The sequence below is a fragment of the Brachycentrus maculatus genome, unplaced genomic scaffold, assembly GCF_059751285.1.
Source record: "Brachycentrus maculatus isolate JH-2025_06_01 unplaced genomic scaffold, ASM5975128v1 h1tg000469l, whole genome shotgun sequence".
NCBI classification, from domain to species: domain Eukaryota; kingdom Metazoa; phylum Arthropoda; class Insecta; order Trichoptera; family Brachycentridae; genus Brachycentrus; species Brachycentrus maculatus.
Window position 1 is genome coordinate 306,606 of NW_028281216.1, and position 22,251 is coordinate 328,856.

General features: G+C 33.1%; 2 protein-coding genes across 7 annotated transcripts; one reads left to right on the forward strand and one right to left on the reverse strand.

The window, feature by feature from the left end:
* Window positions 1-169: 169 nt before the first annotated feature.
* On the forward strand, window positions 170-13,614 carry LOC148302265 (tubulin polyglutamylase ttll6-like). Of its 6 annotated transcripts, XM_088271867.1 has the most exons (18): window positions 170-553; window positions 930-1,072; window positions 2,773-2,866; window positions 3,221-3,476; window positions 3,766-3,858; window positions 4,416-4,673; window positions 4,760-4,888; window positions 5,324-5,477; window positions 5,556-5,627; window positions 6,258-6,427; window positions 6,974-7,084; window positions 8,101-8,227; window positions 8,973-9,131; window positions 9,882-10,208; window positions 10,526-10,595; window positions 11,404-11,551; window positions 12,321-12,352; window positions 13,476-13,590. In XM_088271867.1, exons 1-18 carry the CDS (start codon window positions 439-441, stop codon window positions 13,487-13,489), a joined length of 2,472 nt encoding a protein of 823 aa, XP_088127993.1. In that variant the 5' UTR covers window positions 170-438; the 3' UTR covers window positions 13,490-13,590. The 6 variants fall into 6 exon arrangements, with proteins under 6 accessions (XP_088127993.1, XP_088127994.1, XP_088127996.1 ...); XM_088271868.1 differs by lacking the exon at window positions 11,404-11,551 and having other exon boundaries at window positions 13,476-13,614; XM_088271873.1 differs by lacking the exon at window positions 930-1,072 and having other exon boundaries at window positions 171-553.
* A 2,888-nt stretch (window positions 13,615-16,502) lies between these two features.
* Window positions 16,503-21,511, reverse strand: LOC148302266 (uncharacterized). Its single transcript, XM_088271874.1, has 3 exons — window positions 21,122-21,511; window positions 16,747-18,700; window positions 16,503-16,640 (listed from the first exon to the last, which is right to left on the reverse strand). The coding sequence occupies exons 2-3, from the start codon at window positions 18,639-18,641 to the stop codon at window positions 16,520-16,522; spliced, it is 2,016 nt and encodes a 671-aa protein (XP_088128000.1). The 5' UTR covers window positions 18,642-18,700; window positions 21,122-21,511; the 3' UTR covers window positions 16,503-16,519.
* Window positions 21,512-22,251: the final 740 nt, after the last annotated feature.

Here is a 22,251-nt window from a genome sequence, read left to right on the forward strand (position 1 = left end):
CTAAAATATTTATGTCACTTTGGTTATAAATAAATGCCTATCTATATTTTTCTGTATGATATGAAAATCGTATTGAATTGAATCGAAAATATATATCACTCGCCTAGAATAGGTACTACTATCTAAAAAAAAGTTATGATTTTGGTAGTGGTAGTCCTGCTTGACATTTGAACGGGGATGAAAAAAAACACTTCCTAATTAAATGTCAATTGGTCAATTAGTATTCGAAATTTCCATTTTAATTTTTTTTACAATTTAATTACATCTTTTCCTTGAGATTTACGACTTATCAGTTTCGTGCGTGTTAACTGATATTTTATTATCATTATTTATACGTTAATTTAATTGAAATTTTGTAGAAATAATGTAGAAATTTATTCAATTGATTTAAGTTATCTCCGAATTTGTATTCTATTCTAAGCTGCCTTGGAATGAATAATGCAGAATGCGAATGAGGAACTTCTTGATTCTCAAATAAAGATTAATTCGTCTGATGACAATAATAATCGAGAATGTCACCATATTTACAAATTAAAAGTTCCCAAACCTCCCAGTAAGTAATTTTAAATTTTATTTCATTATTACAGTTTCTGCGCAATATTCCAATTTAAATTCTGGGATCTAATGCTAGAAGTGTCTGTGCCAATATATAGGGATTGTGAATCTATTTCTACAACTTACTAAATAAATATCTTAGGCTTATTTTCATGAAAAAAAAAACATAACATAAAAATGATTTGAAGAAATAGCAATGTAATAAAAATAATATCAAGCGAAATAAAAGTTGTATAAATTATAAAGATATATAAAAAATACTACATTGGCTAGCATTCAAAGTGCTTTCGCTTAAAGCATTACACCTCAGAATTATTATGTTTCGCTTACATTTGAATGAAAAAGCTGTAAAATGTCCTAAATATGATTTACAGATAAGCCCTCTTCCTTGAATAGAACTTATTCTCAAATATATGAAAAGTATGGATACCCTACATTTAAATTATCAAAGAGCCAAGTACCTTCTAAGGTCCAACTGAGTAAACTGAATGATTCCAATTTTTATCTCAAAACCAACGTATGTGTAGTCAACACCAATAGTATTGCTTTTGTAGTTTATTTAACTTGTTTTCTGTATTTGAATAAATACGGTAATACCCCGAGTTATGGTACCCTGCAGTTAGTGATTTTCCTTTTTTTCCTAACCTGTATTTAATGTAGACAATTTAATTTAATTTAATGTAGACTCTTTTGGATAAAGCCCAACAAAAAAAAAGTTATTGTGTGTGATAAAAAAACCTCTCCTTGATTTATCACCACAAAATATCCACCGACAGTAAAGTCTGGTGATTGCAAATTTAAATTATTTGGATGACCATTTTCCACATCGAGCTCCATAGTAGAACCAATTACCGTAGGTTAGTGCAGATATGATTTGAATTTATACCTTGATTCACACCATTCCCGCAAGTACCATCTATCGTGTAATTTCGAGGTATTACCGTATGGGCGTTACTGTTTTAAAATTAATATCGATAAATTTTGGGGCTATAATCTAGACATAATATTATTATAAATATTAACTTAGTGGAAGTTCTGCCAATCAACATCGATCGGTACAAGTGTAGTATTTATAGTGAAAATTCAATTTTCAAATATAATATTAACCTTATTTCATCACGAAAACTACATACATTAGATAAAAAACATCTATTTCTATATTTTCAATTAAGTGATTGGTGTAAATAAATGTTTTATTACGATTTAAAAAATTTCAGGCTTTCATCAATAAGTCATTAAATTTACAAATGTAACATATTAGGACTCCTCAACTAGTCCGCAGGTTCCCAATAGGGGCAGTACCGCCCTCCAGTGAGCGCTGGAAAGGTTTTCTAGGTGCCACTAGAGGCCCTAGGAGGCTGGAAATTAGTAAATATATTTATATTTCTTCCTCTCCTATTGAGAGATATTTCTGGACTTTTTTAACCTCCATTGATGAGAAATTTTGATAGGGGGACGTTTGACTAGAAAAAGTCAGGAACCTGTAACTAATCTAAGTATAATGTACTTTTTTAGGGTTATATTTACTTTAAGAATGTTTGATTTATTTAAAATATAGTACATATCAAAAAATATATGTGCACACATATTATTTTTATTTATACAATAAAAAATGAAATGTCAGCTATTACAAAATAAAAACAACTTCTAGTTGCTGTCTGGAACTACCAGAACTGCATTACCACCGGATATCTATTGAGAAGTATTATATATTTAATTCGAAAGAGGTGTTTCAACATTAATACACTTATTTTATACTTCCTGCACAATAATTTTTATTACAGACATTGGATAAACACTACTTAAAACATGCATTTTTTACATCATTGACACATATTTAAAAAAAGTTGCATAGTAGGTAGGTAAAATAAACCGTTGGAAAAATGTAATCTCTTTTGTAGATAGATTATAAATTTTTTACACATACAGTAAAATTGAATGTAGATTATTCATTGCTTATTTTTCTTAGAAAGGTTTCATAAATGCTATCTTTTTGGATGTTTTTATTTTATTGGAGTAACATTTACAAAATTGCTAAAAAATTTTAACATAATATACAACCAATGAGTCATTGATTTACAAAAAATATATACACGGTATTTTATGTGATTATTTCGTTTCATTTTTTATTGATTTTTTTTCACATCTCTTCAGTAGTTAATTAGTAATGTTTAAAAATAAATATGTATATGTTTTTTTTATTTATTTTTTTCTTAGAAGTCTTACCAGTCTGAAGACAGCGGTTCATTGGTATCTGATTCAAATCTACCTCCAAGTTTCGAGACTTCTTTGCATTCTACAACTACTTTAGGTAAGCCGTTATATTTATTATTAATTTAATATTTATCATAGTCATATCAGTTATTATGTCAGTGAAACTTTATGTACCCATTAGTTTCTCCGAGATATAATAAAAATACCAATTACTATTTATTGAAAAAAATAATATCTCTTTTATTTCATATTTTTGTTTTAAGTTGTTGAGTAAAATATATTTGTCATAACACATTGATACAAAATAATTTTTACTTTAAAAAAGATCAGTAGTAAAGATATTGATTTTTTTCCTTTGCGCACTGCAGGGCTGCTAATGAGAAGCTCATTGCAATACGCGCATCCTAATTATGTATCACTACCATTTATTTACAAAATTGTTTGATTATAGACGCACAAAATGGCCCATCTAACAGTAAAACGTTATTCCGGAAAAAAAGGAGGAAACGCAGAATCACAATTTGTATATCAAATTGTCGCTATGCTTCTGTAAGAAGGGTGGCATCCTCCTATGGAATGAAAGAAGTATCAGACGATGATACATGGAATTTTTATTGGACAGACATGAGCATTTCGGTTGAAAGAGCTAAGGAGATGAAACGGTTCCAACGAATCAATCATTTCCCAGGAATGCTGGAGATTTGCCGGTAATATGTTGTTACATGATTTCATATTAAACGCTTACTTAAAATGTATTTTTTTATTCATTTATTCAGGAATTGTACAGCTTTACATTTAGTCAAAGTATATAATAAAAAATAGTTACATTAATAAAAATAAAGCCAATTACACAATTCCACTTAAGTATTAATGTACTTTCTTAATACATCCTACCTGCAGACAAGCGAGACTTTAAAAATAAAGGCTTAGCGGGTTATTTAAAAAAAAAAATTGTTACGCTATATCTATTAAATTTTTACTTGAATGCCATTTTAGGAAAGATTTGCTTGCTCGGAATCTAAATCGAATGCAAAAGTGTTTTCCAAAGGATTACAATTTCTTCCCAAAAACCTGGTGTTTACCAACTGAGTAAGTTCAAATATTTTTGCCTCAATGCTTTAAATGTGGAAAATCGAGACCGAAGACCGAGGAAAACTTGGCACGATCAAATATTTAAAATACAGAAAAGTGGTCTGGTCATAAGACGGAATAATCAACTGGTATGTCTGAAGAATGCATGAATGTCAAAGAGGCGAAGATTGTATGCAAGATAGATTGGTGTGAAATTCTATTCTCTCTGCCTACCCCTGCAGTGAAGCTGCGGGATGGTTAGTTTATTACTTTATAAGGGGTTTCTTGTGCGGAAAATGTTATTATCTTCAAACCCTTATCCGAACCCCTTTGGTGCACAGGGCACTGCATCATATAAACACAGTGTTTTCTTAATCGTTAACACATGAAATGTGATCAGCCCTCCGCTCCAGGTACCAGTCCAGGGTAACATTAAATAAATATTAGAGTGAAAAAGAACCCAGGACCTCCAGAACGGTAGCCGAGCGTGCTGACCATTACACTACAGAGGCGGACAAAATTATACTTATTAATTATATTCTATTGTTATTTCACAATATTTTTGATTATTTTAGGCTGAATGACGCTTTAAATTACAACAAATTACATAAGAATAAAACATTCATCATCAAACCAGAGTGTGGAAGCCAGGGCAGAGGAATATTTCTTACAAAAAATCTTAAAGATTTGAAGATTTCCGAGAGATTAATCTGTCAGCAATACATATCCAAACCCTACTTGATAGACGGATACAAATTTGATATCCGTGTTTACACTTTAGTAACGTCATGCGATCCTTTACGGCTTTTTGTCTACAATGAAGGGCTTGTCAGGTATTTTTGCAATTTAAATAGTTTATGTAGTTGGTTTGAAATAAAATATATTTAATGTGAATATAAAATTTAGTTTTTGTTTTCAGATTTGCTACAAGTCATTACGCGGACCCTAGTAGTCAAAATACCACAAATGTATTTATGCACCTCACCAACTACGCTGTGAATAGACATAGCAGAACATTTGTTACTGATAACGAATCAGGAAGCAAACGGTTTATACTTTATTTTTATAAAATTACTTACGTGTCTATTAATTTGCTGTAAAAATTAATTGATTAAAAGGACTAAATTAAAAAAATTACTTTGACTCAAATTTGCATAATTTTTTAAAATCAAACAAGTATAAATTGATGCACGGCAATATTTCAAAATAAAGGAGTAAATGAATCCATTCATTTCAGTGAAATAAAAAAAAAATCTTCCTTTTTTTAAGTGTGTTCTTATTCTTTCGATCTTTTCTTATGATTTCATTTGAATTTTCAGCCATAATATTTTTTACAAATTATCGAAATTTATTCATTTATTGAACATTTTATATAAAAAAGTCTTTTGAGACAATAGAATTTAGTAATATTTAACGGTTTATGGTGAATTTTGTGTTTAAACTATTGTGTTATATTAAAAGCAGGCATTTTTTATGTTTATAGTAAGATATCGACTTTGAATAGTCTTTTGAAGTCGCAAGGCGTAAATACCGACACAATGTGGCACTCCATCGACCAAGCTATTGTGAAAACGGTCATATCTGCTTGGCCTATTCTGAGGCATAGCTATAGAGCTTGTTTTCCTTCACACGACACTGTAAGCGCTGTGTATCATTATGCCATTGTTATGATATAAATATACATGTATTATCATACTTTTAATGTTATATTACAGATGCAAGCCTGTTTTGAAATCTTAGGTTTTGACATACTTTTGGATCAAAATTTGCAGCCATACATTCTAGAGGTATATATTTAAAACACATTTTTGCGTATTAAATAATGTAAAGACGCATATACATATTAGGTTTGTGCATTATTTAATAGAATTAAATAAAGTAACGACGGGGGTAAATGCAGGGATAAAGAGTGGCTTTGTTTATTTATAACTTTTACAATGAGGAAAAGTCTAGAAAACTAATATTATTCTTTACAACATTTTGAATGTGTCCAATTTTTCTTCACAAATTCTGGATTTGCTCTGCTTAGGAGTTTTCACTGTCAAGATTTTTTATTGGTGTGAAACAAAGATGAAGAAGACAGACATTTATATTCTTCTTCATCTTTGTTGCTATATCAATTGAAAATCTTATAATATTATCCTTATAATATTATTCTATCCAAATGTGTTTGGAGAATCACCCAAATAATTGTGATTTCTTTGGTAATATTTATTTACTATTTTATTATCTTTCCCCACATATTGCGGTGAGCTATTAGATATCTTAATTTAGTGATATTCTATGCGATCAGCATAAGTATTTAGAAATAAATCTGTAAAGTAATAAAAATAATATGCATAAGTATTTAAAAATGTACCAACTATCGGTGAAATAATACTAATTTAATTTTGATGCAATTTTTTGTTTGTTAACAGGTAAATCATTCACCCAGCTTCCACACCGAAACTGCTTTGGATAAAGAAGTTAAAGATAGTCTTCTATCTGATACATTCCAACTGCTGAACATCTCTCAGTGTGATAGGAGAAAGGTTTTGGAAGAAGATCGACGTAGGATTAAGGATAGACTACTCCAAAAGCCACAAAAGTAATTCAATGATTTTGTCATTTATGTTATCTATCTGTTACATATTTTTATATAAAGATTTTCATATTTAAAAAAAAAAGATTTTCATTGGTTTAAAACGAAACTCCTATTTATTACAAAATGGCTACGAAAATATTATTTTCGTTACTTTCAGGCCAACGCCAAAGTCTGGAATGAGCAAATACATTATGTAGAAATATTAAGGTTTAAAATTTAGAATTGATTCCATAAATGTTTGTTTTTATTACTAAATCATTATCAATTTGTAATTAAATATGTATTGTTTGAGTTATTATTAAATATTTATATTTTTGGCTTTATTTTCATTGTTGATCAAAACTGAATATTGAAGATTGGTTACATCGATACATATTGCCATTACAATACATATTTCCAATCTCACTCTAAGACTTGACTATGTATGATTTTTTTTACACTCTTAAGTAATCAATATATGTAAAAATAAAACGAAAATATTACCCTTTTTGTTGATTTTAAAATGTAAGCATTAATTGTAAGTTGAAATATGATAAATTTTTAATCCAGAGCAATGATTGAAAGACTAACGAGTGTTGAAAAAGAAATTCTCAAAGAAGAAGAAAAATCCCCATGGCTTGCACAGATACAATGGGAGGAAGAACACCTTGGCAATTTTAGGTTTGTAAATATATTTTCATTAATTGATTCGGCAGTCACTTAGTGGTAAATCCTATCCATTTTTAATTAAAATTTTAACTTAGTAAATACCACTATTTCTTAAAATCTACTGTGATATGTATTTCGATGCATTCCGCATCATTTTCAAACACCGTATACGGTATTCTCAATATTATAAACACCGTATACGGTGTTTGAAAATGATGCGGAATGCATCAAAACACGTATGATAGTAGATTTTAAAAAATAGTGGTATTTACTTAGTAAAATTTTTAAATAAAAATTGTACATATGTATATGTTTTGTATAATTTTTATTCTTGTCTTAAATATGAGCAATGTAATGTGTGCCTGGCATGAAGATGTTGGAGAATTATTATGGTTTTGAGAAGATGGTTTGCCATTTTGTGTAGGGTTCTCTAAGCGTTGACATCTGTGACAACTGTTGTCGACATAAATATAGTAAATATTTACTATGGTTCAATAAAATGTATTTTAATTGAAATATCTGTAAAGAAATTCAATTATTTTATTTTAGACTAGTGTTGGACTAAGGCGCAATCTGAAGTGCTACTTTGGTATTAAAGACCTTTCCATTTTTTTTTCGCAAAAATATTTAAAAAAATATATTATGTGGTTACTTTAGCAAATATACGGCTCAAATAAGTTACATTATTTTGTGTTTTGAATATTGAAAGCATTAACTTTGTGGATCATCTTGATAAATTATTTCGAGAAATAAAAATACTTTGTATTCTGATCCACTCACATTTTTTTTGAGAAATAAAAATACTTTGTATTCTGATCCACTCACATTTTTATTTTACCTACTAGTTTCGGCAACAACCTGTTGCCCTCTTCAGGGTTACATTTATAACTAGATTTATGAAGAGGGCAACAGGTTGTTGCCGAAACTAGTAGGTAAAATAAAAATGTGAGTGGATCAGAATACAAAGTATTTTTATTTCTCGAAATAATTTTACATTATTTTGATTTATTTCTATATAATTTTTCTAGGCGTGTTTACCCATCTGGTGATGATTATACAGATTTCTTCCACCAGCCATCTAGTTCCTTATACACTAGTACTACAAGTTCCAGATTAAGAGGAGATTGCGCTAGACAACAACGTGAAGAAATAGAGGTAAAATATGACCTCTTTAAATTTGAGAAAAATTATAACCATAATATTTTTTTTGTACAGTAAACATTCCCTGTTAGGAGGTAATATAGTAGGGTAAAATTTATGGTTTTCAACTGGATACACCCAATTTGGTAAAAGCAAAGTGATAATTATTCTAAATATAACATAAACTCATTCAAAGAGAGGAGGTATTCGAGATCAGGTTGCAGTCCATGGAAAGTAACTCTAGGTTAGCCCCTATTCTGTCACAACTGGATTCTTAATTTTAAACACAAGTCACTTAGTCGTACCGGCAAATTGTATTGAATTGAAATATTTGTTCATATCATAAGAATAGATATTTATTTTTTAGAAATAATAAAATATGATAATGCACAAAAATAACTAATTTTGTACACATTGTATTTCCATTCAACCCTCTTCTATATATATTCTTCTATTCTTCCTTTTGTACTAAAGTCTAGTTTTTTATAAACTTAATAAAAAAAAAAACAACTTTGTTTTTAATCACTTTTTTGTTTTATTGTTTTTTTTTTTCATTTTATAATGTTTATAAAATGTGCCACAAATTATCTGCGAAAAACATTCAAGAAACTAGTTTTTATGTTTGAAATTTATGTATTACGTACTTAAAAAAAGTAATGTATTACAAAGTAAATTTGTTGAAAAAATCTCAGAAGTGATATAGAAGATAGTGTGATGAAATGTGATGTAAGCATTATTTATTTTACAATTGAATTTGCAGCAAGCAAGACTCAAGGCTGAGGCTATCAAAAAGCTACCGTTGAGAAATTTCAAAGATCCCGAGTCAGAGACACAGGCTGTCCAACCAAATAAAGACAACAAGGAGATCACTCAAGCTCCTGAGAAGAAGGAAAAAATGAAACCTATTAAAACACATTTGGTAAGCAAATACAGAACTGCCGGTATCCATAAAATCTCTTTATTTTATTGTTATTAGCAGGGAAAAGTCATTTAATAGTTTTGACAAAGTCCAACTGAGTTGATGATGTAAGAGTTTGTTTACCAGCTATATCACCCAAAATGTCTTATTTCACATAGTGCTATTTTAATTATTGCCGACTGCAATATTCCTTTGCATATTTATTTACTTATTTCATTATATATATAATAACAAATCACAATAATATGCCCTAACTGAGTTTTCCCATGCCGAGGGCACATTTTAAAATATTTATTTTAAAAATTATAATGGAAGAAAATTGTTTATGAAATGCAATCAAATACAACATGACCGAATGATGCGACCTATTTCAGTTCTACCTACTTCTATTACCCTTTTATGAATAGCTCTTTTATATTTGTTTATATTTTTAGTGCTTTTATGGATGTGGTATATAACTATGTATTATCCGCCTCCGTAGTGTAATGGTCAATACACTTGGTTACCGTACTGGATGTCCCGGGTTCGTTTCCCAGGGGGGGGTCAAATAAATATAAGTGATTTTTAATATTTATTCAATATTACCCTGGACTGGTACCTGAAGCGGAGGGCTGATCACCTTTCCTTCATGAGTTAACTAACGATCAAGATAACACTGCGTTTATATGATGCAGTGCCCTATACACCATCGGGTGCGGATGAGGGTTTGAAGATGAAGAACATTACTATTATTTACCTCTTTTGTTTTAGATTAAGCGATTTTCTCTCAATTCCTTTGAACCTATGCCAATTGTGGAGGCTGAAGAGAGAGAGAGGATGACTCAGTTGTCCCGTAGAGATTTCCTCATCCGGAGCTACGGCCTTCTGGAGCAGATCTACCAAGCTATGAAGCAGGCCGGAACTCTGAGACCTCATGATAAAGCGAAATATGGATTGTATGACAAGTCCACGGAACGCTTAAACCCAATAAATAGCAACATTTTCATGATTGAAAGATCCGATGCACCGAAAAATATTAATTCTTCCAATGGACTTAATAAATCCACAGCTGTCTTCACCAATGCACACCAAAATATGGTAATTATATAAAACAATACTATAGATAATAAATGTCTATTGAGCTAAAAATAATAGTACATAGTGAGAATGAATCCAATTGTTGAGATATTGTTTTTTTCATAACAAATGTGTTTTTAAAATACATTTAAAAAATATTCTTATGTAGTCGAATGATTACTTTCAAGTAAAATAAATATACTCATTCGTTATTATATTGATTTGTGTAAATGTTTTCTTTAAATAGTACTCTGATTTATGCAGTTGTTCCGTTTCTGATTTAAGTGATAAAAGAGTATTTCTATAATTTTTTCGTAGTAGTTTTCTTGATTTTATAGGTTCCTTCAATATTACCTCACCATTTCCTCAACATTCGTGATTTTGAAATAAAAAATACAATGAATAAAGGTATGTTCTAATTTATAATCTATTAAAGAACTCTGTAAATATTTATCTAAATAAAACATGTACATAGTAATATATCAGACTAATACTATCAAAGCAGCAAAATTATCCGCGGGGAATGCCGATACCGCATGTACTTTTGGTAAATCCCAATACTAGCGTGTAACATTAAAACAATGTTAGCTGGAATATCTTTGTATTTTTAATTTAACCAAGAAACTTCGTAATTATTTGTTTTATTTTATATTTATATTTAATAATAATGTGCTACAAATGTTTGAAAATGGCTTAGCTAATTTATTTTTCTGCTTCAATTAAAACAGGCCTCTTATTTTTTACTGTGTTCTATTTTAATCTGGTAATATTTACATGCTTATAAAAATAAATAATAAAACATTGACAGATGTGCACTGTATAAAAAAATAATAATATTGACATTATTTATTTTCTTTCAGTAATGTAGACCAGGCATGTAAAACTCGTGGCCCACGGGCCGCATGTAGCCCATTAGTATTTTTATTTTGTTTCTTTTTTTAAAATTCTTCATTGAAATAATTTTTTGTTCGAGAACATATGATATTCTTTTACAAAATCAATGCAAAAGTTGGATCAATAGATCCAATAGATACAATAGTACCTCATGTAACTTTCTTCGATAATAAATTATTCACTTAAAGTTAGATAAAAATTATTTTTTTGATGTGGCCTGCCGGCGTACCCAAAATACCTTATGCGGCCGTTGGTGCCTTTTGAGTTTGACGCCTCTGATGTAGACTATTGACTATTAATTGTATTTAAAATAATTTTTCAGAATTACATTGTTCTGAAGTTCCATTGCATGTTAAAAAGCCAAATTTACCTAGTATCCTTTACAACGTTCATAGTAAAGGGAATAAAAAAAGTAAAATTAACCATGTAAAGTCTGATACAAGACAGTTATTAAATCCTATAATTGCCATGTAAGTACAATTTTGTTTATTTACAAGTACATTATGTGTTGGATTGGTCAAATTTAACATACTAAACCTATAAAGGGTTGTATTAGACTCGTTTTGTGTTTATAACAGCCGATATAATTAATATTTTCATTCATCATTTTCTTTTGGAAAATTCGCCTTCGAAAAACGGTTATTTTCGTAAGTTGGCAATGAATGACGTCACAGAAACGATGGAGTAATTTTAATGTTGGTGTCATTGCTAAATGATTGGCGGCTCTATTTGTTGATTTTTATGGTCCACCCTCCCACCCCCCCCCACACCTCATATTTGTATAACACAAATGGTAGTGTAGTAAATAAACAATCCATACTACTATTACAGCTCTATAAACCACATGACTTCATAAAACGTTCGATGACGTATGCGAATGCACATTTTTCATTTTATTAAAATATCTAAAGTGTAAACCTTCATATCTCCCTTATTTCTCTACATATTTCAGTAAGAATGCTACCGATAGTCTTGTCTTAATTTATAAGCATTATTAAATCACACATCGTGATATTTATCCATTATTCACCTTTGTGAATTTCAAAACGTAATGCAGTTTCTATATACCAATAACCAATAATTTAAAAAATATATATAATAATGTTTACAGCACTAATTTTTCCTCACATTTTATTTGGAATAATTTCTCTACACAGTAATTTTAAAAATAATATTTTTGGCTATTTTTCCAGTAGGTATGCTGTTTTGATTAATAGTATTTTATACATATTTTTTCAGCATTGATCCCCGAAGAGCCAAATCCGATGCAGGTTAGTTGGTGGTTTTTAAATTTACTGTGTAGAACATAATGTGCATTTTACTGTTTGTTTATTAAATTAGATTTTTACACTCCCAATTAATGCGAGGTGGTATGGAAAAAACCCAATGTCTGAAATTCACCTGCCCCAGTAAATGAAACCGAATTGAATCTAATTATTTCTATGAATTTACATGAGTAGGCTGGTATAGTCCGCCTCCATGGTGTAACAGTTAGCGTGTTTATCTACCGTGCTGGAGGTCCCAGGTTCGATTCTCAGGGGGGGTGAAAATAAATATTAGTGACTTTATACTCTATTTATTTATTATTATCCTGGACTGGTCACTGAAGCGCAGGAGTGATGTAAGTAACAATAAAGATAACACTGCGTCAATACGATGTAGTGCCCTATGCACCGTTGGGTGCGGATAAAGGTTAGAAAGGCTGGTAGGTGTGTAACATGCGAATGGGTGAAAGGTAGAGGGAATAAACAGTAAAAGATGGAATTTAATGTATAACAATTTTATTAATTATTGCTGATATTTAGTAGTAATATTCACATAATAAAAAATAAACTATGCACAGATTTGTTTATTATAATGATCAATATTTGTTAGTCGATTAAGTCGACGGTACTTAATACACAAATGTTCTTAAAAATTCATTTCAATAATAATCTGGAAGTTCATTTAACATTAAAGTATGATTGATGTCGATTAAAATAAACAATCTGGCCACAAATATAAGTAGACGCTTACAGTATTAAAATAAGCTGTACAAGTCACGATAATCTTCCGGAAATAAAGTTAATAACAAGTAACCTCACATAATATTTACATACAGTAAAGCGATTGCATTTTATAAAAATATTAAACATCGCTTACGATTTGATTACCGGTGTCGGCTCGGTGCACCGTCTGGTGCCCGAACAGTGAATAGTCCGCTGCCTTATAACATCTCGGTTACAGATGGATCTAACCCGGTAGGAACAAGGTGGACTACAACTCGGCACACTACATCCCGTCCGCTGGGAACTAAGAGATTCAACATCCTACCCCTGTTCTGTTATAAGTCATCCACCTTTCTAGGCAATTCCAATTCTGATATTTACATAACTTATTTTTGGATTGTTTCAGGTGTAGATGATTGAAATGCTGTCCGCCAAAGTAAAATTCATTTTTAAAATATATAATAAAAGATCAAGTTTATTAAATGTATAATTAAATATAAAATTTCACAAAAATTCACGATTAAAAAAAAATTGTATAAGATTTTATAAAATATTTTATTAATATTTGATATTTTTTATATACCAAAATAATTCCGCTTTTTGCAATTAATAAATTTATGAGAATTATTTATGCTTTTTATTCGAACACAAAAAATTTAAGTACTGATAAAAATCCCATATATTGTCCACTTGCAAAAGTAAATAAAACACTTTGCTTTAAGATAAAAATCTCTAATTGAATTTCAATTTTAATAATATTAATAGTAATCTGGCAATCTCGTGGACTATCCTAAACCATCTGCTCTGATGAAGAAACATCTACAATTTGCTTAGCCATATTTGATGATAATACATAATCAATTCCATTTTTCATTGCTTCGAGTTTTAATATGGCAGCTAATTAAATAATTCAATTTCTTAAAATTTCACGGCCCTATATTCTTATTGCTTTTTTTATGGGTTACGCAGACGTCGAAAAATACGAGTTTCAACATACAATGGCATAATAACGACAAAAAAGGCAATAAGAACTAAAAAGGTGTTAACATTATTGTAAAGATTGTCAATATTAGACATTGCATTTTTATTTGCTTTGTTAAATACAAAATCACATGGAAGTACATGGCTACAAAGATAATACTACCATTTTCTCATTTTATATGTCGTTCAGCGTACAATATTGCCAATGTGACAGAAACACAGTTTTACAGTAGGCAAAAAAAAATTGAATGCAAGCTACAAGATATTCACAGTTTTGCCCTACATCTTTGCCATTAGACAATCAAAAAATAAAATTAACACATATCCTGTTCTGCTGACTTTTAAAAGAGAAATGTTATATTGGCGATACTGAATGCCGAATGACAACATGAGAAATTGCACCTCGTAATGCATTTATACTTCAGTCATTTTGTGCGTGAGAAATTAGCAACACAAAGCAGTACTTAATTTATTTCAAAATGATACACATAATTAGCTTTCAAGGTTTTACAGACAATGTGATACCGATATTTTGTTATATTTTGGGCAAACTTAAATTAAAAAATATTTAAGTTTGTACTGAAATTTCTTGGTGGAACTGTATTTTATATAATAAAATAACAGCTATATACATAGTTTTTTCCATATTTATTTTATTTGACCAGTTACTGGGTTTCGTGGTTAATGATATCATCAGACTGGTGGGATGCTAGACAAAATTCTTATATAAAATTTTATACACAATAAGTTAGGGGTTGAAAACCATGATTTCATATAATTTTTTGAGAAAATGAATTAAAATTGAATGAATTTAAGAAGTGAACTATAATAATAATTACATTAGTAATGGTAAAGGTTTTAAGTATGGTTTTATAGAAATGGATTTTTGTATGTGAATTTAAACCACCAGTCTGAAGATGTCGGTAACAATGAAACCCGGTCACTGATCAAATGAAATAAATGTGGAAAAAACTATATAGTTGTTACTTTATTATATTAAAAAAATATAACACTAATGTAAAAATTTAACATGAAATACGATTATAATTTCATCTGATTTCTCTTCTTCATTACTTTTGAATAGAGAATTTTATTAAGTTATAACATGAGTCGAAATGGGTGTGGTAAATTTGTGACAAGATTGATTTATTTTTTTATATTTACAAAATAACTAAAGTGTGGTAATTTCATATGTAAAATGGAAAATACTCTGAACATAGATCCAAATACTACAATTTGTTCATACATAATTACTATGTACATGTTTTGTAGTGCACAGCATTGGATTTAGGTATGCACAAAATAAATGATGAATTTAAATGACTCAACATATAAATAAATAAAAATTGGTCATTCAAAATATTGCAAAATATATATTACATAATAGTTTTTTTAAATGATTGTAAAAATTGAATCACTCAAAACGTAAATATTTTACAAATATTATGCTGCGTTAATTGAACAGTCCCGTTTGTTAAACATTATACAGTAAAAATACGTTCAGTTTAAGTATCCCATCTAGAATAAGTGGCGCTTTATCAAATGCATGCGTTATTGTAAATAAGTTGTGAAAAAGAAAAGTTTCTACGCGATGATAATGTTTGTAAATTCCTACTCTTCTATTGACTCACACAAACTCTTATATCTAAAGGCATATTCATAAAAATAGATAAAGGCAACGGGTAGTTTAGTTAAAGCGAGATGTGCTGTGACTTGACCCACTTTTATGAATATCCACTCCGCTTGGCCTATATGGACTCCAAAGTGCTATTCTACCTACATGAGTATTAAGTCAAATTTATTCTCATTTACAGATGTCCCGAGAATCGAAGCCTTTTACAAAATTATAATACTAAGTACTGACAATACAGAATAAAGCGTAATGTTATTTTCTGGGATGATTATTTACAATTTACAGGCCAAATAAGTCTTTAAAGCGACTTTTATATTTAGATTTATTTCTAAATTTTGCGCAACATTGTCACTGCACCAAAATTAACCTTACACATACATAATGGATAAAATTCATAAATTAAAGCAACAATCGTGAGAAATTTAATTCGAAAATGCTTTTGAACATCGGTGCGCTTCAGAACGATACTCAAATAGCGAGTAGGCACTTTTAGCGCTCTGAATGAGACGTACTCGTACGATACCGCACGCGAATGCACACATACAGAATCTCTAAACCAAAATATCTAAAAAAAGGTACATAGGAAAACAAAACTTAAAATATTGGCAAGGATAAATAAGACGATAAAATAATTATAGAAAATTTAACTATAAATCATGATTACTATTTCCTGAACCGCTCCCAGCGTCGTCACGAGAATGGGAGGATCAGATTCAGCGTCAATAGGTTAGTCGAATGCCCCCATTATTGTTTATTAAGTCTTCCCAATACACTAAACACGTTTCCAATTGTCTTACTCCTAACTAACTGTGTGGCACGAAGCCGCTCAGTGTGCATTATGGCTTGAATTTTACGAGAGGTATGTTTTTGGAAGATAAGCACTTGTCACACACCCACTCCGCATACACTTCTGCCGTTAGGAGCTGGAAGGCGGGTTCTGTTAAGCCTGTGCACCCTCTGCAAACAAAAGTACACCATGAAACATACTGCCCGTGGACGAATGATGTTGGTTAGTCAGTAGTGCGTGACTGGCACGCTTTACTAAACAAAAATAAATATTTACCTATGAAACCAGAAGTTACAGCCGGATTCACAGAGGATAGCCTGGTCGTTATCATGGACCTCCTTGTGGCATACTCCGCAGGGGTAGATGGGTGGCGCGTTGGGATTCTGGGGGTTGAACACCATGGGCTGGTCGGGAGGATACACCTTCCCCGCGCTGACTGGCATCGGCTTGGGGCCAAACATTCCCATGGGCCCGATCTGTCCCATCTGGTGGTTCATTCCCATCCCCATGCCTTGCATGTTGGGTCCCCCCATGGCCGCCATATTGCTCATATTGGCCAGAGGTCCACACCCGCCCATTGAGTTACCGCTATTTCCTGAATTCGGACCCATCGGGCCATTAGGTCCCATGGGACCATTGGGTCCCATCGGCCCATTAGGCCCCATGGGACCGTTGGGACCCATCGGGCCATTGGGACCCATATTCATAGGCCCGTTTGGACCCATAGGGCCGTTCGGCCCCATAGGTCCGTTAGGCCCCATTCCCCCACTTGGACCCATAGGACCATTAGGTCCCATTGGTCCATTAGGTCCCATTGGGCCATTAGGGCCCAATGATCCATTTGGACCCATCGGTCCGTTGGGTCCCATCGGTCCATTGGGCCCCATTGGTCCATTAGGGCCCATAGGACCATTGGGTCCCATTGGTCCATTTGGACCCATCGGACCACTGGGACCCATTGGTCCGTTGGGGCCCATTGGACCATTGGGTCCCATAGGTCCGTTGGGACCCATCGGTCCATTTGGTCCCATGGGTCCATTATGTCCCATTGGACCGTTGTGCCCCATGGGACCATTTGGACCCATTGGTCCATTTGGTCCCATGGGACCATTGGGACCCATCGGGCCATTGGGTCCCATCGGGCCATTAGGGCCCATGGAGCAATTAGGACCCATTGAACCTCCCATTTGTCCATTAGGTCCCATCGGCCCCATGTGCCCTCCTGGCCCCATGTGGCTCATAGGTCCCATAGAATTGCCTCCGTATGGGGGACCTGGTCCCATTGAACCCATAGGTCCGTTGGGTCCCATTGGCCCGCTATTTGGTCCCATGGGACTATTATGCCTCAGGGGCCCACAGTGTCCCGGTCCCATCGCTCCTGATGACATAGGACTCGAGACCATTGAATTATTTGAAGATACTATTGAACCGTTGGAACAATTCGGTCCCATGGGTCCGTTCATTCTCGGTCCGCTCATACTAGTGGGAACTGAACCCATAGGGCCATTCAAGGGTCCGTTCATGGAGCCACCTCCCAGTGGACTGTGGAGGGGAGGTCCCATGGGGCTGCTGTTCATATGTCCTCCGGGCATGGAGCCCATGCTGTTCATGGGGCTGCCCATGGGGCCGCCTCCCATGGGGGAGCCCATGGGCATGTTCATGGGACTGCCGAGAGGGCCGCCGCTCATGGGGCTGCCCATGGAGCGCGAGGGGCCCATGTTGTGGTTGCTGACGCCCATGCCGGGCATGCCGCCCATGTGGCCCATGGGGCTCATGTTGCCCATGGGGCTGATGCCGCCCCGCTGCGGCATCTGCTGGCCCATGGGACTCATGTGTGGCAGGGGGCTCATGTGGCGCAGGGGGTGCATGCCCCCCATGTGCATGCCCATCATGGGCCCGTTATGCGACACGGGCGGGGAGTCGTCGAAGGGGTTGGAGGCCACGATGGTGTCCCCGTAGCCGGTGAGGGGCGGCGGCAGCAGGTCCTGCACCGAGGGCGGCGGCTGCGGCGGCAGCTGGCTGTTGGCCGCTGAGGTTTTCCGCCGCTTCTTGGGGTTGCTGGGCGCGGGGGCGGGGATGACGGGGGTGTCCAGGGGGGGCTTGAAGTCCGGGGGGCCGAGCCCCGCCCCGGGGAGGCGGTAGGGAGCCATGCCCGCCAGGTTGTGACTCATGCTGCGCGAGACCTACCACAGGGTCATCTCTTTATGAGCACTCTACAGACTGTGGCCCGCTACAAAATAAAGAAAAAATCATTAATTTACGAAACATTAACAATTGCAGCATATTAGGGGAAAGAACAAAATCATATCGTCTAAATAATATGGATGGAGTAAATATATGCACGGTTTACACAGCAGTACTGTATTTAAAAAAAGGTAAACAAAATAAAAATATATTAAAAAAACCTAATCTAACCTTAACGTTAAGTTTTTTACATTCTTTCAAAGCCATTCTGATTCCTCCATTGCATCAGATTAACACAGTGTTAACTTGATCATCAGTTACACATAAACAAGGTCATCAGGCCTGCATTTCAGATTCTTGGATGTACGAATGGTATAAATTTGATGTAAAACAGGTAACGCAAGTGAAGGAGTTTAGCATGAAGGAGATTATTGCCATATGGGAGAGAAATTGGAGATGAATAATGGGTAGGAATATAACAGAATAGCAGCAATGGCAAGGAGATTAGGGGTTGCATACCCATACTCATACAAGGTTGTATGAGTTGTACACTGCTAATATGTATGAGTCCCTCTAGGAAAATAGAGAGTTTAATAATATAAATTATATTAACCGGGTCCACGCGGCTCGCATAACCGTATGTGTTTTCACAAGACATGCCCCATACGCGGCTGACATAAGCGTATGTGTTTTTACTTTACTCTAAGTTTCGAACCTCAGTTCAACTTGGGAGGGATTTTTTCATGGTGTGGAACTTTGGATAAAATAATACGTCAATCCTTGGCCTTATGACATCTGTTGAAATATCTGACTAATAATTTGTAACATCACAAGGACAAATAAAAGAACAGATCCCTGATTTTTCTTGCGGTCGATTAGTCCGCGCCATAATCATGACCTATATCTGTCTCACTCTTGACGCTACGCATCGCCAGTGGGTAAGAGTTACACACGATGCGTGGATTGATTTATTTATATTACGATCTTATTTGTTTATATTACGATTTATTCAAGAATAATGTGACACAAGTGTATTATAGAGTACCAAAAAGGCACAATGAATTCCATTGAACGTTTTTGTTTAGGAAAATAAATAGTTTCTTAACTAAATACATGATAAAAGTAATCATTTAAAAATCGGAAAAATACTGCCGCGCACGGGCGTCTCTTAAGAACAAAGTTAACGCGGTTAATAATAGTAAAATAAGGAAGAAATGGCTTCATTCCATACCATGACAATACTACCAAATGCAAGAGAAAAAATTCCCTTTTAACTGCCTCATAACAATCATGTAAAACTAATTTCGCCGCATGATAACGAACGAGTTCACGGGTTTGATTAGCATTAATATTAAGGATTTTTACAGTTTAACATTATTAATCGTTGACTAATTAATCTAAAAGAGAAATCAGGCAATCATAAAATGTTTATTATGGAGTCGGAATAATCGGCAGGTATATATGAGGAGATGCATGAATGTGGAATAGGCGGATATTGTTTACAAAGACAGATTGGTGTGGCATTCTATTATTTCTGCCTACCCCTGCGGCGAAGCAGCGTGATGGTCAGTAGTTAAAATATGTTTACAATTACTTAAATAAATAATGAATTAAAAAAACTGTAATAAACAGAAAAATCACATAGCCTTTTCATTTAAAAGTTGAATAGAAATTACTTTTAATGGACCAAAACAGTGCTTTATTCATATTGTAAATAGGGAGTGTCCAGGCAAATCAAATTACTATACTGCTATACAGCAATCAAAGTGCGGTAAGGGAACATCTAGTATATATATCCTCTGACTGTACTTTTGAGTTCTGTACTGTAGCATCTGGCATCCATACACGTCAGTGGTTTTATTACTGAACTAAACGAAGATTACATAAATATGGCCATGGCATCTAAAGTTAAAGACTGATCTCCTTGTTTTTGTGAAAGTTGTGACCAACTCAATGAAGCAACAAAATGTACAATGCGAAGATAATGGTAAGGTAAAATTTTATCATACAACAATCACAGGAAACTTTATATTTTTTTCTAAAATAAAATAATAATACTACGTATGATACGCTAAAATATATCAGACTACTCCATGACAGAGTTTGAACGATATTTTTTGTATCTAAATGAATCTCAACACTATCCAAACTTTGTTGACAAATGTAAAATTACTGATGTTAAATTTACAAATAAACATCAATAAATAAACAAAATAAGACATAACTATAAGATAGCTAATACACTTGTAGATAAAGAGTATCAAAATCCCATAAAATGAAGCAAAAATAAGAGGGTTAGTTTAAGGGGTTCCATGACAATTGGTTGTATTTTATATCTAAGATTAGTAGGAATAATTAGGACTTTATAATGATAACAAAGATAACTAAACTGAGTTATAAGGAATGAAATAACCATGTTTTTAGAAATATGTAGCTGAATGACATTTTATAGCACAAGTCTACTAACCTAGCATTACGACAAAGTATTCGTCAGCTTTCAATGGAAGCATCAGGTTGAGTTGTTGGGTGCATCCATTGAAAAATGTGAACAGATGAATTAAATTGTAAAATTAATGCAATGCACTAGCATCATAGCTTCTCCAGCACTTAAAGATTCTTATTACTTTTTGTCCTTTTCGGGTGTCCATGAACCGAACGCATTTCGTCAACTTATATCCAAGAAACTTAAAAAAAAATATTGGATATAATTAGCTGACCACTCACTTCCGTGAAAACGTTGCAACACACTTTAATATTTAAGGTTTGTTTTGTGTTAAACCGTAACAATTAAAAACAATTTTTATTTACGAATTATCTCCCAAAAGCCAAACAACACACGCCACATTCATGATGTAATTTAATGCAATCTGCCACCGCTAGATGGTGCTGTAAAAACAGACGCCATTTTGGATTTTATACGTTATATAATCAAGTTTATATCTAGCCATAAAATTATGTGAGTAGGTTCCCAATGAATTCCTAAATGCAAAATGCTATTCATTATGTATATTCAATTCAACCGCTTCTATTTAAAAAATAAAAAGTATGTAGATGATAACATGTTTATTTACATATCGCCCGAATCTTTATGCGTTGAAATAGATTTGAGAAGCCAATAAAAATAATAGTTTCAATGCATTAAAATAAGTTATGAGTAACGTAATTTATCACCAAAAGTTTTTTTCGTGTATATTTCATATTTTAAATTTAATTTAAAAAATAAACATTTTGTTATTTATAGTAATAATATTTCAGTTGCAAGCTATAGCATATAAATTGTAAAATAATTTGGAGGGAGGAGGAAGGGGCAAAATGTTTATATTGATTTTTTATGTATTTATTTAAAAAAAAATACTGCTAGACCAGGGGTTCCCAATCTTTTTCAGTCCGCGCGTGCGGTGCAATTACAAGTTTAGTATTTTGTCACGGCGCCCTACTTAAGTAAGCTCTTTGGAATAGATAATTTGACTATATATGTATATACATATATTATAGTCGAAAGATATAGGTACCTACAATAATAGTAGTTGGGTAGAAAGATGCTAGCTCTCGAAAAATAAATTGTTGCTTTGTAGGTACCCTACAATATTTGTCGTT

Excerpts from the sequence above, each read along its gene's own strand:
- LOC148302266 (XM_088271874.1), bottom strand. The coding sequence starts at position 18,641 with ATGAGTCACAACCTGGCGGGCATGGCTCCCTACCGCCTCCCCGGGGCG. Across the intron at positions 16,641-16,746 it reads TGTAACTTCTGGTTTCATAG|AGGGTGCACAGGCTTAACAG; the intron begins GTAAATATTTAT and ends TTTTGTTTGCAG.
- LOC148302265 (XM_088271867.1), top strand. The coding sequence starts at position 439 with ATGCAGAATGCGAATGAGGAACTTCTTGATTCTCAAATAAAGATTAAT. Across the intron at positions 9,132-9,881 it reads AACCTATTAAAACACATTTG|ATTAAGCGATTTTCTCTCAA; the intron begins GTAAGCAAATAC and ends CTTTTGTTTTAG. Across the intron at positions 10,209-10,525 it reads CCAATGCACACCAAAATATG|GTTCCTTCAATATTACCTCA; the intron begins GTAATTATATAA and ends TTGATTTTATAG.